Genomic DNA, 24,475 nt, shown 5'->3' with positions numbered 1-24,475 from the left:
ACCCTTAATAGGTACTACTTTGTTTCTAATCTAACCCTTGCTTCCAGTCAGATATTCATTAGTTGTGCTTGTCCTTTCTGCTAGTTAGCAAATCCAGAAACATTTTGCTATTTTTTTTTCATCATGCAAATACTATTAGATGTCCTGCTTGACTTGTGCTTTTCAGGAGAAGCCTTCAAGAGGGGAGTTCTCTATATCTTCTATGAAAAACATGTTCATGGCAGTAAAAGGGTAGTAGTGCTTTTATGTCTTCTCAAAAAAAGAAAAATTGGCTGTTGTATGGGTTTTTTAATGATGAGGTATTTACAAGTATAATGTCCAGAAAACAACTTGACTTATTATGTTAACATTGCAAAAGATCTTCATAAGCCCTTGGGAGGCAACTTAGCTTCTGAAAGCTTAGTGGAGAATCTGTTAAATCAGCAAAAGAATATTGAATTCCTGGTTGAGATTTGAAAAATGCTTGTTTCCAAAACAGAATATGCTGAATTATGTCTTTCACTGAAACAGCCAACCAAAAGATGGAAATGTAGGAATAATAAACAGAATGAAAGTATAAGCCTTTGCAAAAACAAGGGGGTTTTAATGTGGAAAAATTTACAAGCTTGATTGTATAATAACGTCACTCTGACTTGAAGAAACAAACTTTTAGAGAATGATATATGTAACCAAGTTTTCCTCGCCAGTTTACTTTGATTTAAGCACTTCCCAATGTCTGAAAATACAGGCTTTTTGAAGTAGAAATTTTATCTTATTTTCTTTTGTTTGGCCCATTGATAGCAAGGTATATGGAGAAAAAGCACTGTCCTTGTTAATGAAGTAGTACTTTATCTTCTGTGTCATTGATGCTGGTGCTCTCAGAAAAGCAACCACAGAGTATTGCAGCCTGGTCCATATCCTTTCTGTGTAGGTTGTATTTAGCCAATGTTTGTTTGGAGAAACAGGACACACTGGCATCACATTGTTCTTTGTGCCTTTGTAGTGGATTGTGATTTCCTTCTCTTGTTTTGTTATTTTGTTTTCTGTGATGGAGGACTTTTAGTTGCATACATGTCTGCTAAAAATTGTAGTAAGCTTACATGGTCAAGGATTTCTGTAAAATTGGGTTATAGAGTGGTCATGTAGTTTTGGAACAATGGTAGATGCTACAGAACCTACCCTTTCCACAAGCTCTTTTTATTCCACACAACAGTCAGTAAATATTAATGCTTAGGTTATAAAATGCCTTTCAGCATTATTTCCTGAAAAAGTAGGTTGAGATCTGCTGCTTTGATCTCCTTTGACACCATATGCATGCTTCTTTCCATCAGGGCTGACCTGCTGGGAAGCAGCTCTGTGGAGAAAGATGAGGGGATGCTGGTGGACAACAGGCTGTCCATGAGGCAGCAGTATGCCCTTCCCATGGCCAAGAAGGCTAGTGGTATTCTGGACTGCATTAGGAAGGGTATTGCCAGCAGGTAAAGGGAGGTGATCCTGCCCCTCTGTTCAGCCCTGGTGAGGCCACAGCTGGAGTGCTGTGTCCACTTCTGGGCTCCTCAGTACAAGAGAGACTTGGAGCTCCTGGAACAGGTCCTTTGGAGGGCAACAAAGATGCCAAGGGAGTGGAGCATCTCTCTCTAAGAAGGAAAGGCTGAGGGAGCTGGGCCTGTTCAGCCTTGAGAAGAGACAACTGAGTGGGGACCTCATCAATGTACACAGGTATCTGGACAGAGGATGCCAGAAGAAGGATCCAGGCTCTTCTCGGTGATGCCAAGGAATAGGACAAGGGGCAATGGGCAGAAACTGATGCACAGGAAGTTTCACCTGAATATGAGGAAGAACTTCTCTACTGTGCCAGTGACTGAGCACTGTAACAGATTGCCCAGAGAGGCTGTGGAGTCTCCCTCACTGGAGATCCTACAGAAATGTCTGGATACAATCCTGTGCAAAGTGCTCTAGGATAACCCTGCTTGGGCAGGGAGGTGTGAAAAAATGACCCACCTTGGTCCCTTCCTTCCCCATTCTGTGTATACATGCACTCAGAGCTGCCATAATCCCCATAAGCATTTAGTTGGCCAAGTACCTTCTTTTAGTTAGCTTGATTTTTATTTTTAGTTCTGAGAAAGACCAAAACTTGTTTAGTTCTGGGAAAGCATTTGTACAAGGGAGGGAAAAGTTTTATTATATTCCCTGGATTGTGGCTGTCAGGAGAGGAGAAGACAGGAAACCTGCCCAGGTAAGCAATCCTATAAAACTCATAGCCCTAGCAAAGTAAATCTGCAGAGGTCATGCTAGCATCAGTAAAGCTGTGGTATTTGTCAGGGTAAACCGATTGCCAGATGAATCTCTTCCTTGGCTGAAATAAGCTCTACTAAGAGAAATGATTCTGCCACAAATTAAGGATGGCACATCTATCAGTAGTTAATGTAATATTTTTCACCTCCAACACCTGGCAAGAGTTCGTAAGATGGGACCAGCTTGGAAAACAGTGTGAAGTGGATTACAGTAGAGACTGAAAGCAAATTTTCCACAAAGAATTAATAGAGTATTTTCATCTTAAAGATGCCTTATGGATCTGATATTAACTTGCTATAATCTTCCTACAGTGGTTTAAAACATCTTTAATATGTACCCGACAATCTTGTTAACAAAACCTATTTCTTGTTAGACACATACTAAGTCTTAGCAGAGGCCATGTGCTACTGTCAGACTACATCTTCACAAGTTCTTACAGAATTCTTACAAATCTCTGCTAATAAATGTTTTCATTTCCTTGATCACATAATGAAAACTGAACCTGAAGGTGTTTGTGTTACAGCATGAGCTGTTACTGAGGGACTGAGTAATTGGGTCAATAAATATGTATCACAAGTGGAATGATTCTGCATGTACTGAATTCCAATCTATTTGTATCAAGAGGGTTTTTTTTATTCTACATTTTTCATTTAATCATTAAGAACAAATATGTTAGTTTTCAATCAGTATGTAAGGCAAAGGCATGAAATGGCTTAGTTTAGCCTCTCTTTCCATGTTGACAGCAAAGTAAATAGGTTAAATTAAGGCTGCAATAATAAAACTCTCATATTAGTGTTGAACATCTGCAAGATCGGTTAATGAAAGAATATAGAGTAACTTCATCATAGCTGCCTAATGTGAACTGATATTTGTTGACCAACAAGAGCTTGTGCATACAATTTACAGTTTCACTGATTAGGAACCATTTTTCAAGATATGTCCTACTATTTTGCTTTGAAGTCTTTGTAAGAACCAATTTAAAATGTAAAGCTTCCTTTATATTGCAGCAAGTGTCTTTGTTTTAGATCCAGGAGACAGTGATCCCTAGTGTGACAAGCAGATAAAATCCTGCCTGTGTGTGTTTTTTGCCTATCTGAAGTTGGTTTGCCCCTCTGAGTTCAGTGTCAGTTGGTAGTCTGTCTGTGTATAATGCAACATGCTTTTTATTTCTCAAGAAGCTGTGCTGATTAAGTGTTGCACTGTTTGGAACAGATTTGTGATTGCTTTCCAGTTACTGCTTAGAGATCAAGGCGGGGGGAGGGAAACAAGTACGTCCAGGTTGAACTGAATTTTCTTTTGTGTCCAATACTATCTATGATAGCTTATTTATCAACCTTAATAGATGACAGAAATGTTATAAATACTAGATTTTTGTGAGAGAGTAACTTCCACAAATTCTTGGGGTTCTTTGTAGAGATGATTTTTTTTTTTAACATGGAATTGAGAAGTTACACAGACATTAGCTCTAAGAATTGTCTTCTTTTTTTTTTCCAAAGGCTAAGTTCATCCTGGCCTTGCAAAAATTTTTAATTGCTGAGCAATTGTTGTTTGTTTATTAAACTGAGTTTTGTAAATCTGGGTTGTTTGAGAATTCTTAAGTATCTGGACCGTTAGTTTAAGCATAAGCCTTTATGAGAGAGTGAGGTTAAATACAGGTGAGTTTCTCTGTTGATGTGTGCCATTGGTAAACCCATTGCAAAAGGAGTTTAGATGTGCTGTGGTGGAATGTGCAGCTCCCTTTTTATCCTGCTGATAATTATAGTCAATATCAACTCAATTTTTACTTCAAGAAAAGGTGGGCTTACATATTTCTTATATAATAACAGAATCACAGGGTGGGTAAAGTTGGAAGGGACCACAGTGGGTCATCTGGTCCAACCACCCTGCTCAAGCAGGGTCATCCTAGAGCACTTTGCACAGGATTGTATCCAGACATTTCTATAGGATCTCCAGTGAGGGGGACTCCACAGTCTCTCTGGGCAATCTGTTACAGTGCTCAGTCACTGGCACCGTAGAGTTCTTCCTCATATTCAGGTGAAACTTCCTGTGCATCAGTTTCTGCCCATTGCCCTTGTCCTGTTCTTTGGCACCACCAAGAAAAGCCTGGATCCTTCCTCTTGGCACCCTCCCTTCAGATATTTTTATGCATTGATGAGGTCCCCACTCAGTTGTCTCTTCTCAAGGCTGAACAGGCCCAGCTCCCTCAGCCTTTCCTTCTTAGAGAGAGATGCTCCACTCCCTTGGCATCTTTGTTGCCCTCCAAAGGACCTATTCCAGGAGCTCCAAGTCTCTCTTGTACTGAGGAGCCCAGAAGTGGACACAGCACTCCAGCTGTGGCCTCACCAGGATGGAGTAGAGGGGGCAGGATCACCTCCCCTGACCTGCTGGCAGTGTTCTTCCTAATGCACCCCGGGATACCACTGGCCTTCCAGCTGCCAGGGCATACTGCTGGCTCATGGACAGCTTGTTGCCCACCAGCACCCCCTCGTCCTTCTCCAAAGAGCTGCTTTCAAGTAGGTTGGCCCTCAGCCTATACCAGTTCCTGTGGCTCCATCTTCCCCAGATGCTGGACCCTGCATTTGCCTTCATTGAATTTCAGACAGTTCTTCTCTGCTCATTGCTCCAACCTCTTGAGGTCCTGCACAGCACTCCAGGGTATTGTCCACTCCTCCCAGCTTCATGTCATCAGTGAACTTGCTGAGGAGGCATCTATCTCTTCCATCCAAGTCATTGATGAACAAGTTAGACAATACTGTGCCCAGTATTGGACCTTGGGGGACACGATTAGTGACAGGTCTCCAACTAGACCTTGTGCCACTGATTACAACCCTCTAGGATCTGCCATTCAGCCAGTTCTCAATCCACCTCACTGTCCACTCATCCATTCCTCACTTCCTGAATTTACCTGTGAGGATATTGTGAGAGACAGTACCTAAAGTCTTGCTGAAGTCTAGGTAGACAATATCCATTTTCTTCCCTCATCCATCCAGGTAGTTGTTTCATCATAGAAGTCAATCAGGTTGGCCAAGCATGATTTACCTTTACTGAATCCATGCTGACTATCCCTGATCCCCTTCTTGTCATCCATGAGGACAGAGATGATCTCCAGAATGAGGTGCTCCATCACCTTTCCTGGGACTGAGGTGAGGCTGACTGGCTGGAAGTTTCCTGGGCTCTCCTTCTTGCCTTTTTGAAGGCCAGGGGGACATTTGCTTTCTTCCAGTCCTCAGGCACCTCTCCTGATCACCAGGACTTCTCAAAGATGATCATGAGCTGCCTTGCTGTGGTGTCTGCCAGCTCTCTCAGCAGTCATGGATGCATCCCATCAGGGCCCATGGACTGGTGGATGTCAAGTCTGGCTAGGTGTTTTCTAACTCGGTGCTCCTTCACCAGGGGAGAGTCTTTACAATACTCCTTTACCCTTCTTGGTCTTCTCAGCCAGAGATTCCTGAGGACTGTTCTTGTTGGTGAAGACCAATGCGAAGAAGGCATTCAGTAACTCTTGCCTTCTCTGCTTCCTGCTTTCATTATAACTTCTGCCTTTCTGAGCATTATGACCTCTAAAGCAGACACCTTTACAAGTGATGAAGTATTATTCACAGAATCACTGAATATTCTGAGTTGGAAGGGACCCAAAAGGATCATGAAGTCCAACTCTTACGTGAATGGCCCATACGGGTATCGGACCCGCAATTGTGGCGTTATTGGCACCATGCTCTAATCATCTGAGCTAATCTCAGGGTCATTCTTTTAGCCTGTGGGAACCTGTCCTGGCGGAGACACTAATTTACCTCTAGTGGTTACAAGGAATATGCATCTCATGGGCTTTCAGATTCATAATGGAGTACTTTCTCTAGGGTGTGGAAATTCTATTCTTTTTTTTTTTCAGGTATATGCTAGCTGCATTTTTAAAATAATATTGCTTGCATTGTATATTTGTGACCTGAGAGTGTTTCTCCCCTTTAGATGGTGTGTGACCTTTACTTCTGATAAAATGGCAGCATGTGCTTTAGGAGATACATGTGCACTTTAGACTAAATGATGACCAGGCTACTACAAGCAAAGAAGTTTTTTACTAAATTGTAAGAGCAATCTTGATATGACTGCAGTAAACTTGTAAAAGGGTATAGAAGAAGTACAGGAAAAGTTATTAGTTATCCTCTAATTTCAATGTTGCTCTGTCAGTAGCTAGTTTAAGCCATTTACAGGACCCATGAGGGACTTGAGACCTGTTGATCTGATAAACAGTTCTAGCTTTTTGAACCTTCTGAAGAACTCAGTTCCAGTAATCATCCCTTTCTTCCCCCTTTCCTTCCTTTGCTGAAGGTCATCACATTCCAGTTTCCTAGATGAAAGGATGTTACCAGAATCATTGCACAACTCCTATGCAAGAACAATTGGCAGGGTGGTGTCTGATCTGGCCTTTTTTATGGTCTTAAAAATGCAGCTGCATACTGCCAAAAAAGCCAGTTGCTGGAGAATTGCTGCAGTCCTGACAATTTTTCTAGGCCTACTACAGTTGAGCAGTTGTGGACAAAGCTCTGAGCTTTGGAAGATGCTTGGGGTGGGAAGGGATTTAGAGGTCCTGTTTGAGTGCTCAAGCACTGTTTGGATTGTGAGTGGGATTAGCAATGGTACCTACTCGCTGCTGTTTCTAGCACTGCTTAGTTTGTCTTTGTGGTCCCAGAAAACATGGTGGAACTGTAGTAGCAGTTAACAGCTTGCTACACCAGTGTGTAGCAGTGGGGCTGAACCAGCAAATGTTAGTAGAGCTGAACACTGGATATATGCTTGTTGCATAGTATTACAAACCCTATTCAATTAGCATGTGGCATCACTCTTCCAATTGCAGGATTTTATAGTGGAGGAGGAGACCAAATATCTTGACGTACAGAGAAGAGTAGTTGCACAGAACGCAGGGAGAAAGGCAAGCAGAGGACAAGGAACCTGTGCTCAATTTTTGTTTGATTCCTGGTGCTTTGCTTCACCACGACGACAGTTCTCTTCAGATGGTAATGACGTGGTGGGTAGTGAGCAGATGCCACTGAATATGTTTTCAAGTTCTTGGTATATTATTGTAGCCACAAGTTTTTAAAGAAGTAATAATTTCATTAAATGACTTGATGGCTCTAGAGTGAAGTAAAAGCTGATAGACTTTTGAGACCCACAAACCTGAAGAAGGCAGGCATCTTCCAAATCTCTCAGTTGCTGTTAATAGGTGATTACATCTCTGTAGAGTACTGAAAGACTTGTTCTTGAGACTTGTTTACATTGCAAAGCACTCTTCAATCTATAAGGACAAATCTAGAATCATAACTTGTTTTTATTGGTAGGAGTTTAGGGAAGACTGTGAAGGGGTTGCCAGCTACAAATTAAGATTGCTCTGTAATCTTTAGTCTGGAAGGCTCTCAACAACATACAAGAGGGTGTGAATGTGTAGAGGGGAAAACCATAAAGGTGATGAAGTTCCTTCTGCTTCAACTGTAAACTCCATGCTTTATGGGAACACAGAGAAGATGTATGTATGGCAAAAGCTGCATTCCTTGTCAGGGAGAGGGGCTGATCACAGCAGCTGTGTACTTTACCTTACTACTCCATAGTGGTGAAATCTGATTTGTATTTTGATGCGATTGTACATCACTGACCTGACATATCAGAAGTTGGTGCATTTCTCTGTAGGAGATGTGCAGATGCAGCTTTCTCAGAAGGTAGCAAAATAGCTTCTTTTCTGCATGTAGTTTGCTGTGGACACTTGTGTGTTTATTGATTGCCTCAATATTAGAAATGCAAGTAGTGGCTTTTGGCCCACTATTTTTAGTGTCTTGTAGTAAGCCTGGTTCTTTTAATTTTACTGAGTTTGTTTCTTTTCTTCAACTTCATTTTGCAGTCTGGGTTATCTAAAATGCTCAAATAATTGGTCTGAAAACATAAGAGAAAGCTGGGTCTGCAGCAGAGGATCTGATCTGATGTGAATAAATTAAAAATTTAGTTTTGTAAGTTCAAGAAGCCTTTGTGTTTTAGTGAAATCTTACTGCTTTTTGGGGAAGAGGAATTAAGTTTCTGGAGAAACTCTGGGGGAGAAAAGATTAAGAAATAATGCTGTTAATGGAAAAGAAGAGATGTCTTAAGTGGCAGTCAGTGCTATTAAAAATACCAGTTTCTACCCGCTAATGATAGGCCAAGTTTTGCAAACTTAACAGGTTTCACCCTTTTTTCTTATACTGTGCCTTTGATGGGATTTTGCTTTTGATTGTCTGGTTGTGGGTGGAATGTCTGATACTCTTGGTAGCAAATACTATATAGGTTCTTAAAATTACATTTGTTCTGGCCTGGAGCAGAGCTATGTGGGTGTTGGATGTTTCTTTGAGACCTGGCATTCCTTTTAGTTAATGACCTAATGTTATCTACAGCTTCAAAGGAAGACGATTATGTCTAGCAGCCACCTTCACTACGTAGCATAGATCTGTGTGCTGTACATTTAATGGTTCAGTTTATGAATCACCCGTCTGGGCAGGGCAGTGTTTGGGTAATCAATTACCCAGAAATATACTTTGTGGACCAGAGACAAGAAAGGTTAAGTGTTACTTATTATAGTCTCATCAATGGCATAGTGCTTAATCTCTTAAGCACATTAGACTATTAGTTGATCAGAAATGCATTATGATCTGCTTAAGTGAGATGACGTGAACCTTTTTCTGGGCAATACAGAAATGTAGTACAGTGTGCTAGGCTAGAATTTAATTAACTGATAAATAGGTTGTTCTATGCATAGATCTGAACATCTGGAATATTTAAATTATACTAGCTGTCTAATGTCCTGTGTTCTAATTTTGACAAATATCGAAGTACCCCTACAGAAATGGCTGAATACATAATAAATTGGCTTGGCTGCTGCCACTTAAGTGAAGTGATCTGGATTATCAGAAGTAATCAGTTTAATTTAAACCTAGATCATTTTAACTGAGAAAGGTTAGGGAGCAGCCATGCGGTAGTTCAGCAAAGAGATCTAAAGAGGAAAGTAGTAATTTACAATAATACAAGCAAGCAGGATAAAACATGGTGAACAACCCCAGCTGATTCAGTAGGTTTTCCATTAATTATTCAAAGTGTAAGCAAACTCTTCTTCAAGATGCAGTTACTAGTGAATTCTGAGCAAACTTTGAATCTTGTTTAAAAGCAGGTAACTGCCCTTTTTTTGCCAGGTACCTCTTGATTGAAAGAAAACCTGGTATGGAAAAACTAGGCAGTGCTTGGACTTGATAGCTGTGCTTGTCCTGGTCCATTCAGACTTGTCAGAAAATGCATGATTAATCTTGGTTACATAAAGGAGAAGAAACTGCAAATCCCAATTTGCATTTGTTTTTAACGCTTCCATAAGCACAAGCAGGACATTAATGTCTTGTATTTTAGTTTGAGGTCTTGTGTTGCAGTTACAGATGTGACTTACAACAGTTGAGTTCACAGTCTCACCTTCAATTCTTTTCTAGGGAGAGCACGTGTGCAGCAGCTAGCAGAGAACACGAGATATTTCAGGAGACGACTGAAAGAGATGGGCTTTATCATCTATGGAAATGAAGATTCCCCTGTTGTGCCTCTGATGCTGTACATGCCAGCAAAAATTGGGTACGTTTGACAGCATAACTTCTTACCCATCTTCTTTAAAGCTAGGTTGGTGTAAGAATATGAAGAGTTTTCTAAATATAAGAAAAGACCCGTTTGATTTTTGCTTTTATGAACATTACTGAGTGTTATAAAATATGGAAACTTCTGTAAGTGATCTTGAGAAAATTGAAGCTTGTAGCTTGGGGCATCAAGAAAGCACTTCAGGGAAGCAATTTTGCCTCTATGTGTCATGCTTTAAAGGTTGGGTTGTGTGTTTCCATTATATTTATATGTAAAGTTTATAAATGTGCTAAAGAGGAGCTAAAATTGAATGGAAATGAACATTAAAAGTCACTGGAAGAAGTCTTTCAACTAGCTCCTGGATCAGAAGGAGCCAGTATTTCCATTGATGAACTTTGAAAATTAAAAAAGGAAAAGCAGGGGGGCAAGACATGATGGGAGCCAACAACATGTATTTAATGAATCCCAAGTTTTTAAGAAGTCCAGATTTAATCACTCGGGTATTGGTATTGTAAATACTAAAACAACTGTAGCACATAGGTTTATAAATGCTTGCTGATTTGTGTGGTGCTGTGTGAATAATTAAGGCTAAAATTCTGCAAGGAGGCTATATAATGTATATATTAAAAATTTGTGCAACATAAACAAAAACCTGATTTCAAGGACAGCTTGGCTTTGATTGCTACTTTTTAGTGTCTGTGTAATGCAGTGCTCAATCAACACTTTCAAATTTGGAAAACATAATTTCATTTTAAGCTGTGCTGAGCATCTCTAGTGCTTTACTAGCTCAGGCTTCAGTCTGGCACTTTTTACAGAGCTAGATACAGTCGTTCTCCACCCTTCTCAGTGTAACACAGTTTTAAAAGGCCTGTTACCTTTATGGGTGCTGCACAGTACATGTCCCACACACTGAGGCAGCTGTTTCTGCTGCCCAGTTTCTCTACCAAGCAGTACAATCTTTTCCTTGGAAATATTCATGGAAATATTTATTAGCTGAGCAGTTGGGCCAGTATCTTACTTTAAATGAGCAAGAACAGAGAGCATCAGATTTACTTGATCCTTTCTTTGTCCCTTGTAGCCTGTTTTTAAAATAGTTTGAGAGTACTAAATGGATACAAAATGAAGTGTATCAGGAGGCACATATTTGTAAGGAAAATAGTTGTGGAAGAAAATTTAAAAACCTATTAAAAGAATGTTATTTTTATATGTCCTTATAAGCCTCAAGTTCATTGCTACTTCTCACAACAAGGTCAGTTCAAAAAGGATTAACCATTTCCTGTGGCCTGTAGAAACACCCAGAACCGCACTGCCATTACAGATAGGATCAAGATCTTTGTGCCTCTCATTGCATAAGTCACAGCCACTACTTTCTTTAATCTCCTTAAGAAATGGTTTTGTTGAAGGTAGTGTGTGACAGTTGTATGATATTTTTGCACCTTCCTTAAAAATATTAGGTATCATATTAGATGATCTCAATTTACTGTGGTGATTGTGGTTCCCGTGATACTTATGAAGTGGTACATTCTGTGATGCAATAATGTACTTTAATCAAATTAAATTCATGAAAACAAAACATCTTGAAATTGCAGAAACATCCACTTTGGGGCATTGCAACATGAGGGATTCCTTTGTATAGTCAAACTTCTGAGCCAAAATCACTGTTTCCTATTGGAAGGATTTCCAAGCTTAGGTTACAAATCCATTTAGAAACAGCCTGCTAAAAGACCAGTCTCTGCCACATACAATCTTTCATCTTTGTTAGAACTTAATACACTGAAACCTTTTGAGAAGGACCACCTTGGGATTGAATTTAAAAAAGGCTTTTGTGCACAAGCATTTCTGCCTCTAAAAAGAAAGCACCAGAAGCTCCAAACTGTGGTCTGACAGCCTTGCCTCAACAAAGGCCTGTATGGGTTACCATATTGAGTCCTTCATGCTTCTGCTTTGCCACCACTGGAATAATTGTGACGATCTCGTTCTCTCTGGCAGTGCGTTTGGGCGTGAGATGCTGAAGCGGAACATCGGTGTTGTGGTTGTGGGCTTCCCTGCCACCCCCATCATCGAGTCCAGAGCCAGATTCTGTTTGTCTGCAGCTCATACCAAAGAGATGCTTGATACAGTAAGTGTCTCATCTTGTCTTCCTCCTGCTCATGCCTGCTAATAAACAGATACAACAGTTGTCTGGATTTTGTACACTGGTTCAATGTTTGGTAGGCAAACTAGCTGAACCTAATCTTCAAAGCCCTTTGTAGTAGGGCTGGCAGTGACTCCATCTCTTTCCTTGCTTCAGTAGTGCAGAATGGCTGCTTAGACTAAGTCTCCGAGCTTTTCTTGTCCTGTTTTAAAAGCAGACAGTCTCATTCCTATGAGACAATGCTTTTTCCCCTCTTTAAAGGCTGTACCTTGCATTGAACTAGTTAGAAAGAAACATTCTGCATCTTCTGACCCTAGATGCTAATGGTAAGAAAAAAAATAAAAAGGCCTGAGATCTTCCAAAACATTTATATTCCTCTCAAAAGGAAGCACTAGTGAGAATTTTTATTCCAAAGATTACTATTCCTGTTCTTGTTTAAAGCTTCAGAGCACTGTATCTTAAATGAACCAATCCTAGTGAGTCTGTGCCACATGCAATGCCTTACTTACTCTTACCAGCACTTCCAGAGGGAATGGAAGTCCCCTCAAAGGAGGCCTGCATCACAGTTAGGAGATGCTGCCTTCAAAAAGTAAGGATGGTGGTTACTCTCGGACTAATAGAGTTGAAAGAGGATTATATGAATAAGCCTGACATACTGAGAATAGTCTTGGTGTGGTAACTACATTCAATTTTGAGTCTTCTGAATAATCTTTTTTGATGTACATGTGTACATGGGCTGTCTTATGCACTGCCAAAGTTCTGCATTGCACATTTTTCCCCACTTTGAGGGTCTGTGACTTAGAATATAAACTAGGTTAAGTAATGAATTTGGACTTCATGAGACTAGACTCTGTCCTATTCAGAGACCTACTTGAAAGAATCCCATAGGATACAGCCTCAAAGAGCAGAGATGTCCAGGACAGCTAGTTGATTTTTCCTCCCCACTCCTTCCCTGAAGAATGATCTATCCTGACTTAAAGGAGAGTGAATGTGGTGGGAAGCCTGCATGGATAAATAAACTGACAAAAATATATAATGAAAGTGTGTAAGAGGTGCAAGCAGGGGCAGGTGACCGAGGAAGAATGGAGACACAGTCCTGAGCATGCAGGGATGGGGTCAGGAAAGCTAAAGCCTGCCTGGAACTCAGTCTGTTAAAGGACATGAAATGCAGCAGGCAGAGCTTTTATGGGGGTATTAGTAGCAAAAGAAAGAGTAGAGAAAATGTGGAGGACTGCTGCTGAATGGCACAGGGAATCAGGTGACAAATGCATGCAAGAGGCAAGGGTACTCAGTGCCTTTGTTGTCTCAGTCTCCTGGTGAGACTTCAGGAATCCTGAGACCATGAGATTTGTGGAAAAGTATGGAGCAGTAAGGACTTACCTTTGGTGTGAAGGAGGCTCCAATAAGGGCACATTTAAACAAAATCAACATGCACAAGTCCATGGGACCTGATGAGCTGCATCCACAAGTGTTGAGGGAGCTGGTTGTCACTGCAAGGCCGTTCTTGATTATCATCTTTGGAGGAAGAGTTTGTGGTGGTTGGGGGAGGCTCCTGAGGACTGGAAGATGGCAAATTCCACCTTCGTCTTGAAGAAGGGCAAAAAAATCTGGGGAACTGCAGGTTGAAAAGCCTTCCCTTTGTCACTGTTATACCAAGAATGACACAGTCCAGGATCAGGTTCAAAGGCCAGAAGTGGCTATATTTAATTTTATAAATCAGCTTCTATAGCTTTGTTCGCAAGAGTGGCATAACACCCATTTCCAAAATATTTTTCCCAGTGTGGGAAACAAAGACACAAACAGCTTGCACCTGCAATATAGTTTACAAAACCTCAAACCGTTTTCCCAGCTAGTTAGCGTGAGAACGGAGACTTTCCACAGGCGGCTGTGAAAAATAGGAAAATCTCTCTGCCAGCCCTTTCAACATCTACACACCTTTATATTGAGAAGATTGTGGAGAAAAAAAATCTTGAAACTATTTTTGAACATTTTGTGGACAGCATGATTGAGAGTGGTCACGGAGTTAGGAAAGGGAAATCGTGCCCAATGTCCAAATATGATCAGGTGGGAACACTTCAATATGTGAACAGCAAATGGGACATATGACAGATATTTACTAATGTCTTGTAAAAAAATACAGACTCAACCTTTTCACTCTTTGCTGCTGCAGAACTTACATAAAAATCAACAGCTTCAAATGGCACACTTTTTAATTTTTGATAGGAAAATTAGTAAGGCAGTGAGTGATGTGAGCAGTTTCATAATGTATGTTTAGTGTCATTGAGTAGTATTAACCTGCTGTGTATCTGTGGTGCTGTACTTGCTGCTCCTGAGCTGTTCCTGCCTTGTGAGAGATTCCCTAACACAACACTCCAACAACAGACTGCTTAAGGAGTTCCTTCCCAGCTACTTGTTCTGCTACTCTTGCCTTAATCATCTCAATTCAGTTTTCTGTTCCAAGTAAAGGTTTTGAACCAGTATGTTCAGAGAAGACCCTCTCCTTCGCTTCCTTTCCCCATGTATAAAATGAATAGTATCAGACTTGGCTCAGAGCATGGTAATAGACCATTCATTGACACAAATGAGGGAGCAGTAACTTCTGGACAGGTGGGCATGGAGTGGGGATGAATGGATAAGAGGTGGGAGGAAGGAAAATAAAGAAAACTGAAGTCTCTGAAATCATACTGCTGCAAATTGAGCTAAAACTGAAACCATACAAACTTGATGTGAGGGCACTACGTGAGCAATCATGCAATTTTACAGTTGGTTAGGTTCTTGATCTTCTCTTTTAGTGACTAGCTGGGGCCTTTGCCATAATAAGCTGCTTTTGTAGGGTCTGTATAAGTACCACACTTGTTCTCTTCCAAAATCTATCTGTAACTTTTATTACTCTGCTTTAAAAGCCTCTTTTCCTGTCAATTCTTACTGCATTTTCCAAAAAATGTTTCAAATTTTGTGCATTTAACATAAGACTCATTGCTAGAGTACCTCTGTAAGTGTTAAATGTACTAAATTGAGGAAATGCTTGTTCAATATATTAGAGCTTGTCTGCCTAAGAAAATTAATCCAGAGCAAAATGAGGTGTGAATTTTGAAGTGAATGAAGAAATCCTGATTTAGCTCAGTATGTAGAGGCTTTGTTCCAAGTTAGTGTAACCCCCTTTAAGGTTCAAAATAGCTGCATGCTCAAAACCCAGAGCATTGGCAAGAGAAGTTAAGAAGGAGCAAGTGTTTTTGTCAGTGACTTTGTGCTGTGTTTTCTTGTGATGCAGTGAAAGGGGATTGATTTCAGGCAGCTAATCATTAAGGCAACCCTCAGATCTAATCCCTCTGCTAACTGTGGCAACAATATCCAGGAAGAGGAAGAACTAAAATTAATGGACTTGGGGAGAGCTGGCAGACAGCTTCTTCAAGTCAGTGACAGAGCATAACTTGGTATCCCATCTGTGTATTCATGGCTGCTAACCAGGGCTCTTGTGGTATTTTTTAAAAGAAAACTTACCCAGGTTTGAAGCATAGGGAGGAGAAGCTTGTCTTGCAAATGGTGATATTTGTAATGCTTCCTTGTTCTTATTGAATACACCCACATGATGAGGAACAGTTCTTAGTTACAACTTTAACTGTTCTATGTAAATAAAACTTCCTTGCCTAAAAATATTTGGCTTAGGATCAGAGTGAAGTCCCTCATAACCTGCATCCCTGTGGGCTGTGCTTTCTTTTCAGTGATGAAAAATATATTGCACTCTCCTAAAGTCAGAGTACACCAATGCCATTTCCTTTGTAGTCTTTGCTGGTCACATGGCTCTTTTTGTTTTAAATTAATAAAATCCTAAATCTGCATTCAAGAATAACAGTTAACATACTCTTTCAACAGAAATTCAGCTTTAAATTGCTTCCATATGGGATCTTTACTTAAAGCTCTAGCAGACTGTGCCCACGCTTTTGTTTTGTTTTGTTTTACCGAGGTCCAACTTCTGGGTTTGTCGTTCCCTGAGATTTTAGAGTGCAGAGGGTTTTGCTGCCAGATATAACAAGCATGAAGGGCCGTTGTTTAAAGAAACAAAAACTTGAACTATCCATCTAGGAAGAAAAAACATGTAGAGGTATCAATGCCCATCTGCCAACTGTCCTCAAGAGACAAGCATTTGACCCAGATTGGAGCATTAATGCTGAATTAGTGACATTCTGAAGCAATGCTGAATGTACCTATCTCAAATAAATGTAGTACAATTCAAGGCAGCAAAAAATGCCAACCCTTGAATCCAAAAAATCACATTGGACTTGGAAGTGATCTTCTGAATTCATTTTTTGTCACTTGCCTATATAAAATAACTGGCATCACATGCTATTGCAGATTTGTTTGCAGCAACTGATTTTGTACTTTGCTCTGTAGAGAAATGAAGTTTAGGATTTGGCTTTGAACAGAACTTATTGTGGACAGTGTCTTATCAGAGATTGCAACATAATGGAAGCATGATTAACTGAGCTGGGACTTTCCTCATTTCTTACACAAGCAGATGTTTGATCTCTGGTAAACTTCATAATATTTGAGTTCAGGTCAAAATGGTGAAAGGTTGTGCTAATTCAGTAGCAGTGTTCTGGGTCATCAATCGCTTGAGTGTGGCCTTTGTGGCAACCTCAGTGGGCCTTGCTTTCCAAGGAGAAAATGCTTGGGGTCCTACCCAGAATAACTTTTTCTTTCCTTGGATTGTCTGGCAAAAATCTCCTGTGCCATGTAGTTTATGATACATAGCTTTCATCTCTAATTGTATATGGCCAGTGCAAATTAACCAAATGTAGATAACACAAATGCATCTATAGAACTTGTTAGCTCACTATTGTAGTTTGTCTTCACTATTTTGCAATTTAAAAAATGTGGTAGATCAGGTATGCTAACACAGGTTGTTTTCAAACTGAATGATACATAAAGAGGAGCCAAACCTCCATGTACATTTTCTTCTACTTCAGCTTCATTATCTCCAGGAAGGGAAGAACATTATTCTCTGTTTTTCTATCTGTAAATAGTCATGGGGTTTGCTGGATGTTATGATCCTGTTTTGGAACTGGAATAGTCAGGTGGATGCATAGGCAGTCTCAGTTAAGTGACCAGTGCTGTTTACGTGGTCTCAAAATTTCTGAATGCTAAAATAAAAAAAAAAAAATCCTATGCACTTCTGAAGGTACCGGCTTCTAGCACAATAAAATCTCAAGTAAAATGGCTGTCAGAGTAGTCTGCAGGCATGCAAAAAGGAAGATGTGCTGATAACTTGCATCTGTCTCCTCTGCTGATCTACTGTGGTCTCTTTGTCAGGCTTTAAAAGAAATCAATGAAGTTGGGGACCTTTTGCAACTGAAATATTCCCGTCGCCGTTTGGTACCTCTCTTGGACCGGCCGTTTGACGAGACAACATACGAAGAAACAGAAGACTGAACTCCCTCCATGTGCCTCAGTGGGAGGGACACACCCCATGGGACACTCCGTGGCACACAGGCCACAGCATCCATGAACAACACACTTAGGACTGCTTAGTATAAAAGACATTTCCTCACAATACTGAAGTGGCCACATCAGCTCCAAATGGCATTTTGTAAATAGGGAGAGGAGAAAAAAAATTCTTTGATTCCCGTGTCTTCAGGGTCTGGCCCTAGAGGTGCTTGGCTTTATTTTTCTCTTGTTGCTTTTTTTTTATTTATTTGTCTCAATGAGTTCACAGCAACCCAAGTTGGCTGTGGCTGATTAGTTCAGACTTTGTATGCACCATTAGCCTCCCAAATGCTGGCTGAGATGTTGTGAGCATGTGTGATGCTGGCATGGCAGCATTTTCAGTGTCACTGCTAGGTGTCTGATCTTCCCAATAATGAATGAGCTGACCTGTCTGTTTTTGGAGACTTCCTAGAGAAACTGTTGATTGCTAACTTTGACATATTTAACAAGATGGATAATCAACCAAAGTAGTTTTTTTCATTTGCAGTTACTTATGTTTAAAACTTGAATTTAGCCTTTTTAAAATAAATGTGTTGTTGACATGTTGCTGACAGGACCATTGTTCCCAAACATTATTTAGTTTTGTAAGCCACAGGCAGAAGGACTTCTGGAACTGTAGCCTCTTTTCCTTCCCAGTATGGATACCAGATTGTCTCCTGGTTTTGACACTAATTGTCCCCTTGATAGAGGGTAAGTGATGGAGAGGGGTTTGTTTTGTTTTGTTTTTAATACTTCTGTTTAAAAAAAAGGAAAAATACAGATTGTGTTTGTGTTGCTTTCTCATCCTCAGGTTAGTTTCTCTTGCTTTAGAATTATCATAAAGTCATGAACAAGTCACTGCTAAGTTCTAGGAGGGTGCTCTTGGGTGCGAGTAAACTAGAGCAAGTCTTGTGCTTATTCTTAAGTCTGTGAAAGACTGCTGCCTTTTGCCATGCTAACTCACTGTTTCTTGTCATCCATGAGGTGTTCTTCACTGGCCCTGTTACATGTACGGACAACCTGAATCTTGTAATCATACATTACATTTTGGCTAGCCAGCAAAGTCTCCAATGGCAGCTGCATGTCTGTAGGCCTTCCCTGAAGAGAGAAAATGTCCTCACAATTGCATTTAGTTTGACATCTTTATTCTTTTGTACTTCTGTTACTGATCAACACTGCTCAAATGAGTGTTTATTGAGCCAGTTGCTGTTTGGAGTCTTTATTTGCAAGTTTCATACTGTCCCTCTGTTTAAAATAGATGCCTTTGCTCTAACACACCTTATGGTTGCTACTTAGTCTTTACATCTTGAATTCTTTCAGAGAACAGAATGGATCAACAAAAAGGTACCAAAAATTTTAAATAGGAGTCAATTGCAGTATAGTTTCTGTATTTTCTACTTAGACATATATGATTTCTGCAAAGATAGTAAAATGTTAACATTGTGTCAATTGGTTTGGGACAGCTCTTCAGTTTGGGTCAGCAAGATGCTTTTTGCAGGTGACTGAGGTTTTAGAAACCGACTCATCACCATCATCATACTAAAGCAGAGGGCAGCTCAAAGCTCTTTGTGTGGTGCTAAAAAAAAAATCATTCTTTTAAAGTTCTTTTATGTTCACTCTGCAACTAACAAGGAAGGAGTGCTTTGGCCACTAGAACCAAGTAGTTCTGCAAATACATCTGGTGATTTAAAGCAGAATTGGCTTCTATTTAATAGAATATCTAACTTCATGCATTTATAGATCTTGTTCCATTTTAATGTAATGGAACTTCAAAACACTGGTTCATTTTTTTACCATTGAATTTCAGAAATTTAATTATATGAGAAGAACTGAAATTGACTTTTTGAAAATAGGTCCAAATAACTATTTCTGTCTTAGTCCATTAATGTTGGTTGGCTCCTCTTCTGGAGCTGTGTGTGTGCAGAGTTTGGGGAGTCTGTATGTGCGGCTTGGATAGCTTTGAAACAGTCTCACATGTTCAGCCACAGAGTGAACAAACCTCAGTTAGCTGAGCTTTCTCGCCTGTGTTCTGCCCAGGGCTAGCTCTAACATTCCAGCAGATGACCTGCTTTCTCACTTCAAGAAGCTTTACCTCAAAGAATTATTGATTTTTTTTCTCTCTGGATTGTACTAGGGAACAAGAGGAAGTTAGTACAGGAAGCCCTGACTTCAGCCCTGATCCTATTAGCTTGATCATGGAATGGTTTAAGAGCAGACAAATCTGACCAATTTAAAGGCTTGGGTCAGTAGGTAGCTGTTTTTAAGCATTCACAAATGTACAGTGTGTTTGTCTGCTGTGTAGTCAAGTCAGTTTGAAAACTGTGATGTATTAGGTTAGAAGTGGGTTATCATAGATTCTACAAGTCTTGAATCTTAACCTTGTCTCTGGGAATCAGTTTTAGAGCAGCTTGTCTTTGGAAGGGAGAAAAGCATCTGGAAAAATCTTCATAATATTGATAAATCCTGTGTAATACTTCTGAAATGGTCAGTGTTTAAGAATTACTAGTGTCCATTTGGTTTCTAGTTGCACTTGTTGAGGAAATTGTGTTCAAGCTTCTGCCTTTTCGTATCTTTCTGCTGTGTCACACTGTCTGCATATAACTTTGAATTTTGGGTTGCAAAGACACTTCAGAAATAACTCTGGCAGTTAACTTGGTTACGTTTCAGCCTTGTCATATCCTTTTTGGGAAGCAAATCCCCCCACTTCTCTCTGAGGCCTTTTGTTTAAAAGAACCTGTTTTGCCAAAGTCTGGTAAAAATAATGAAACCTGTTGAAACTGCTTCTGAAAAAGTAAGAGTTACAAGGCCAAGATTTCATGCTTTTAATTCAGTAATTCACTGAGCTTGAAAGCCAGGAAAACCTTTTTGCATCTACTAAAAAATCTCCAATACTGGTTTGTGCTAGGCAAACCTACAGCATGTATGCTGTCACGGTATGTCTAGGATGGATTGCTGCTTTGATATTTATGTACTGACCAGAAATCTGTCTCCTTTTTCTCCTGGCAGTAGAAATGAATGAAAGAACCAATCTTGAGAGATCACAAAGGAAGAAAAGCTGCTTAAGAAATAAGACTTCAGTCCCTGCCAACTTTTCAGAGACATTCTAATTGAAAATGACTCCTGGTATTTCTTAAGAGATGCAAAATTCAAAAGAAAATGAAGGCTGCTTTTGAACAAAGGATTTTGCCCTGTACTGTATATTGGCTAAACTTACTCATAAATATACAATAGTTACCATCTCAGTAGCTCTCTGAAGAACTTAGCAAGCAAGTTGTTGCCTCTGTTGAGCAGAGTGGAGAGTTTAGAACCATTACTGTTTTTAAGGCTAATGGCTATATTCTTTCACTCCTAAGAAAATTGAGAAGCTCCTATTACCGAGCATCAGCAAAGAGTGGGAGATGTGCTTCTTGTTAGAAATGGGCCTTCCCAAGCAGACCTTTGTCTTAAGGAGCCTGATGCATAGTTTTCCTTTCATTCTTTGGCAGAGAAGAAACTAATTTTTTTGTGTCAAAATATTCAGGGCTTTCATTTTTATTTTTTACACAACACAAACTTTTGTATAGTATGTACATGGTATATTTAACTCTTTAGTTGCTCTATCTTTTCCCTTCTAAGTAGCATCCTTAATGAAGAGTTCTGGTTCTTGAGTTACAGGTGTAGTATGCTTCTGCTTTAGGCAAAGACTCAGGAGCAAGCTGACCAAACATCTTTCTGTGATGAAGTCATTCAGTGAAGGAATTGCATTATCCATCCTCCTCTTGCTGTTTCCTCTAAGAGTGCAGATGTGGTACTCACTATCAGAGCTGCACCTTCACAAAGAACAGGCAGGGGAAGTGTGCCCATATACTCAGCAACTCTGTGCTGTGTGGATGAAGGACTGATACAGCAGAGGAGGAGAAAAGGGGTAGCTAATCATCACTTATTTTCAGCTGTACAGGGATCTTCCATGTCTACTTGAACAAGTATCCCTAAATCAGGAATGCAGCTTTCAGTGCCTAAATGGACACTCCTCTAAAACTTTTCCACACCAAGTAAATACTTCTCCTTCTCTGCAAATTTTGATTTCTTTACCTCTGAAAAGCATTTGGCTTACAGCTGTTTGCTCATTCAAAATCCATGTTACCTGTTCAGGGAGATCATAGGAGAGGCTGGAGGAAAGTGTGAGCATGACTCTTCATTTCATCTAAGAGAACACCTTGCAGCATTGGATTTGGAGCACAATGCATGAGCCCCCCTGCTGCATCACAGAGAAGGAAACTTGTGGAAATGTATCCCAATATACAATGCTCAGTCAGAATTTATGCAGTTTATATATATTATTTTTACAGTTTATATTTAGCCTATGAAAGTGTCAAGCATGGTGTGGGTGGCACCTTCTGCATGGAGATTTGAGGCACCTGCAGTCTGTTCTGTTTTAGCACTAGTGAAGTCCTGAGCTGTTCAGGAATGCTTAGTATGACCCCTCAGCAGGTGCATTGTTGGCTTTGGTGCTGGACCTGACACCCAAGTGGCATTGGACCCCTACTTGGGAAAAGCACTGGGAGTCATTTGACCTGCGTAACCTGAACATGGTTTTAAAAGAAAAAAAACAATCTCTGATGCCATTTGGATGGCTTTGTATTCCTGAAAACATCCCCAGCCTTCCAGTTGTTCACCTGTTCAAGGATTCAGACATCATACTAGAGCACAAACATGAAGTGTTTGTGTGAAGTATTGTGCTTTACCTTTCACTAAAAAGAAAAGCATTTGCTGCAGACATTGGAGCTGTTGTGTTCATATCCCCAGAAGGGGCTGGGTGAAGCAGATGATGACTGTGGTGTGTGTTGAAGGCCTTAAACTGTGATTCTTGGTATGAAGAATTGAAATTAAGACTGGCCTTGAAGAATGCAGTGGATTTTAACCCATGGAAGAATACTCTGTGCTCTTAGTTAAGCAGTTATGTACTGCTATTTTCTTGGGAGGGAGAGGTTTAAAACTCAATTTGTGTGTGACCCTGGCTAGCAGCTGTTTAAGGAGATATCTCCACGTGGGAGCCAGAAGTAGTTGCAGTTCTCTGCACTGATGTTCCTGTGTAGCTTACATGGTTCCTGTGTAGTTCCATCGGTAATTTGTTCCTGGGCTGCTGAAAGTGGGAAACTTATTGAGAGGGTCAGGGTCTTCAGAACCAGTGGCAGCTAGCAAATTCATTTCCTCAACAGTAGGTGAACAGGTCTCACATGAATATGCCAAGGGTTGGTGCCGTTGCAAAGATACCCACAGTGAGGTGAAACGTGCACCAAACCCATCTGACCGTTGTAAACATTCTTCTTTTTTTGCCAAAGCTCATCCCATTCAGACAGTATTTCTGCTACCCCCTAATGGTATATTAAGTTTAATGCATCTCTGGCCTCCCAATATCAACTTCAGACCCATTTGAGAGAGAACAGAGGAATGCTGGAGCCTGAGGCTTTAGGCTAGCAGCCCTAAAGCCAATGGTGGCCCACATTTCCACAAGCCCTGGGCAGAATTACCAAGTCACAGCATTTCATCTTAAATTGCACTGTATTCTTATGCCTCTGTGTTGCTATAATGTACATATATATTGGATTTTTTTGTAGATAAGACATTTTAGATAAAATTTTTAAATGGGCTCCCCCCAAAGATATTTTATGCCAGATGTCTAACTTTTTTTACACTTGTGATTAACATGAATATGGATGCTCTGTGGGCAGGGAAAAAGATAAATGAATGGTACATTGGCTTTAAAAAGGTAACAGTGCATGTTTTAAAAAAAAAACACTGGAGAAAAAAAAATGGGAAAAAAATTCATTCAAATATATTCTATGTTCTGCATAATAAAGACTTTAAAAAAACACTATATTGTGGGTTTGGTGCTTTTTTTCTTAATGAGGCTTTTCCCTATTAAGGAGACCGAACCCTCTTCCTCTTCCTTCCCACTCCCTCTCCTACCCACCCCCAAAATAAAAACCTCAAAAAAATTCAACACACGAGTTTCATACTGGAATGACTGGATAAAACCATAGCCTGTTTGTGAGCTGAGACAGATCATTGTTTCCTTCTGGCCTTGTACTCCAGAGCCAGGAAACCTTGCATGTGAGATGGATGCTTAGCTGGTTTTTGGCAGTCTCCAGTCCATCGTACAGCAGCAGCTTTGATGAGCAGTCTAGAAAAGCCACTTCTGTTGCGGAGAGACGCCTGCAGTGGTAGCTGCTGTTCCTGATGTGCAGCACTCCCACGATGAGTGCCCGTTCTGTAGCTCGTTGCTGGCCCCAAAATGCTGTTGTGCTTGAAAACCAGGCTGCTACCCTTGGGTGCTGTTAGAGTGTCAGGCTGCTCTCAGCTGTCATGCTGCTAATGAGATGTTTGAAAAGGCTTCTTGATCCATTTCGCAGGGGATTCTTGACCTCACATCTGTCTTGCCGTCTGTGTCTTGTTTTAAACATTTCTTTCCATGCCCTAGGTCTGCATAAACCACATGTTGGCATTTGAAAAGGAGGTGCAGGTCCTGATTTTAGCTGGGTACACAAATGGGCCCAGGTGATTTGCAGCTTTGTGCTAAGGCTGCTGTAGAAATGTTGGGTTTTCCCTTCCACGTCTCCCTTTTTTGGACCGTGCCAGCACTGGCACTTTTCATTAGCGGGCTGCAAAACCTCCTTTCAGTGTCCTTCCCTAATAATTTTTTTCATAATCCTTTCCCTAATTTTGTTCCCAGGCTCATGAACGCCTGTGGAGATCCTGGAAAAGATAATTCTCTAGACCCCAAGTAAACAGCCACTCCACGTTTCCAAGAGGCCTTAAGGACTGGATAAGATGCTGCCGGCGCAGAAGAGAGCAGATAATGGAATAAAGACTTTTTTTGAGCGGTAGAAACTCTCCCGCAATTCGGGAACAGCCAGGGCTTTCACCGGGGAGCACAGAGCCCCGTTTCTGCCTTGCGCGGGCCGGGCCCCCGGGGGGGGGGCGCCAGCCCCCCCCCCCCCC

At 40.6% G+C, this 24,475-nt stretch overlaps 1 protein-coding gene across 1 annotated transcript in view; it reads left to right on the top strand.

Annotated features, from left to right (window-relative positions):
* Nucleotides 1–23,351, top strand: part of SPTLC2 (serine palmitoyltransferase long chain base subunit 2) — a 68,765-nt gene extending 45,414 nt beyond the window's left edge. Inside the window, exons 9-11 of the mRNA XM_008639630.2 lie at nt 9,762–9,897; nt 11,887–12,016; nt 17,342–23,351. Of these exons, the coding sequence (XP_008637852.1) occupies nt 9,762–9,897; nt 11,887–12,016; nt 17,342–17,461 (386 nt within the window). The 3' untranslated portion in view covers nt 17,462–23,351. The remainder of the gene's footprint in view (nt 1–9,761; nt 9,898–11,886; nt 12,017–17,341) is intronic.
* The last annotated feature ends 1,124 nt before the right edge of the window (nt 23,352–24,475 follow it).

Source organism: Corvus brachyrhynchos, unplaced genomic scaffold, assembly GCF_000691975.1.
Source record: "Corvus brachyrhynchos isolate BGI_N302 unplaced genomic scaffold, ASM69197v1 scaffold115, whole genome shotgun sequence".
NCBI lineage: Eukaryota > Metazoa > Chordata > Aves > Passeriformes > Corvidae > Corvus > Corvus brachyrhynchos.
The sequence above is the reverse complement of the archived record's forward strand: the minus strand, read 5'-3'. Positions and strand labels throughout refer to the sequence as shown.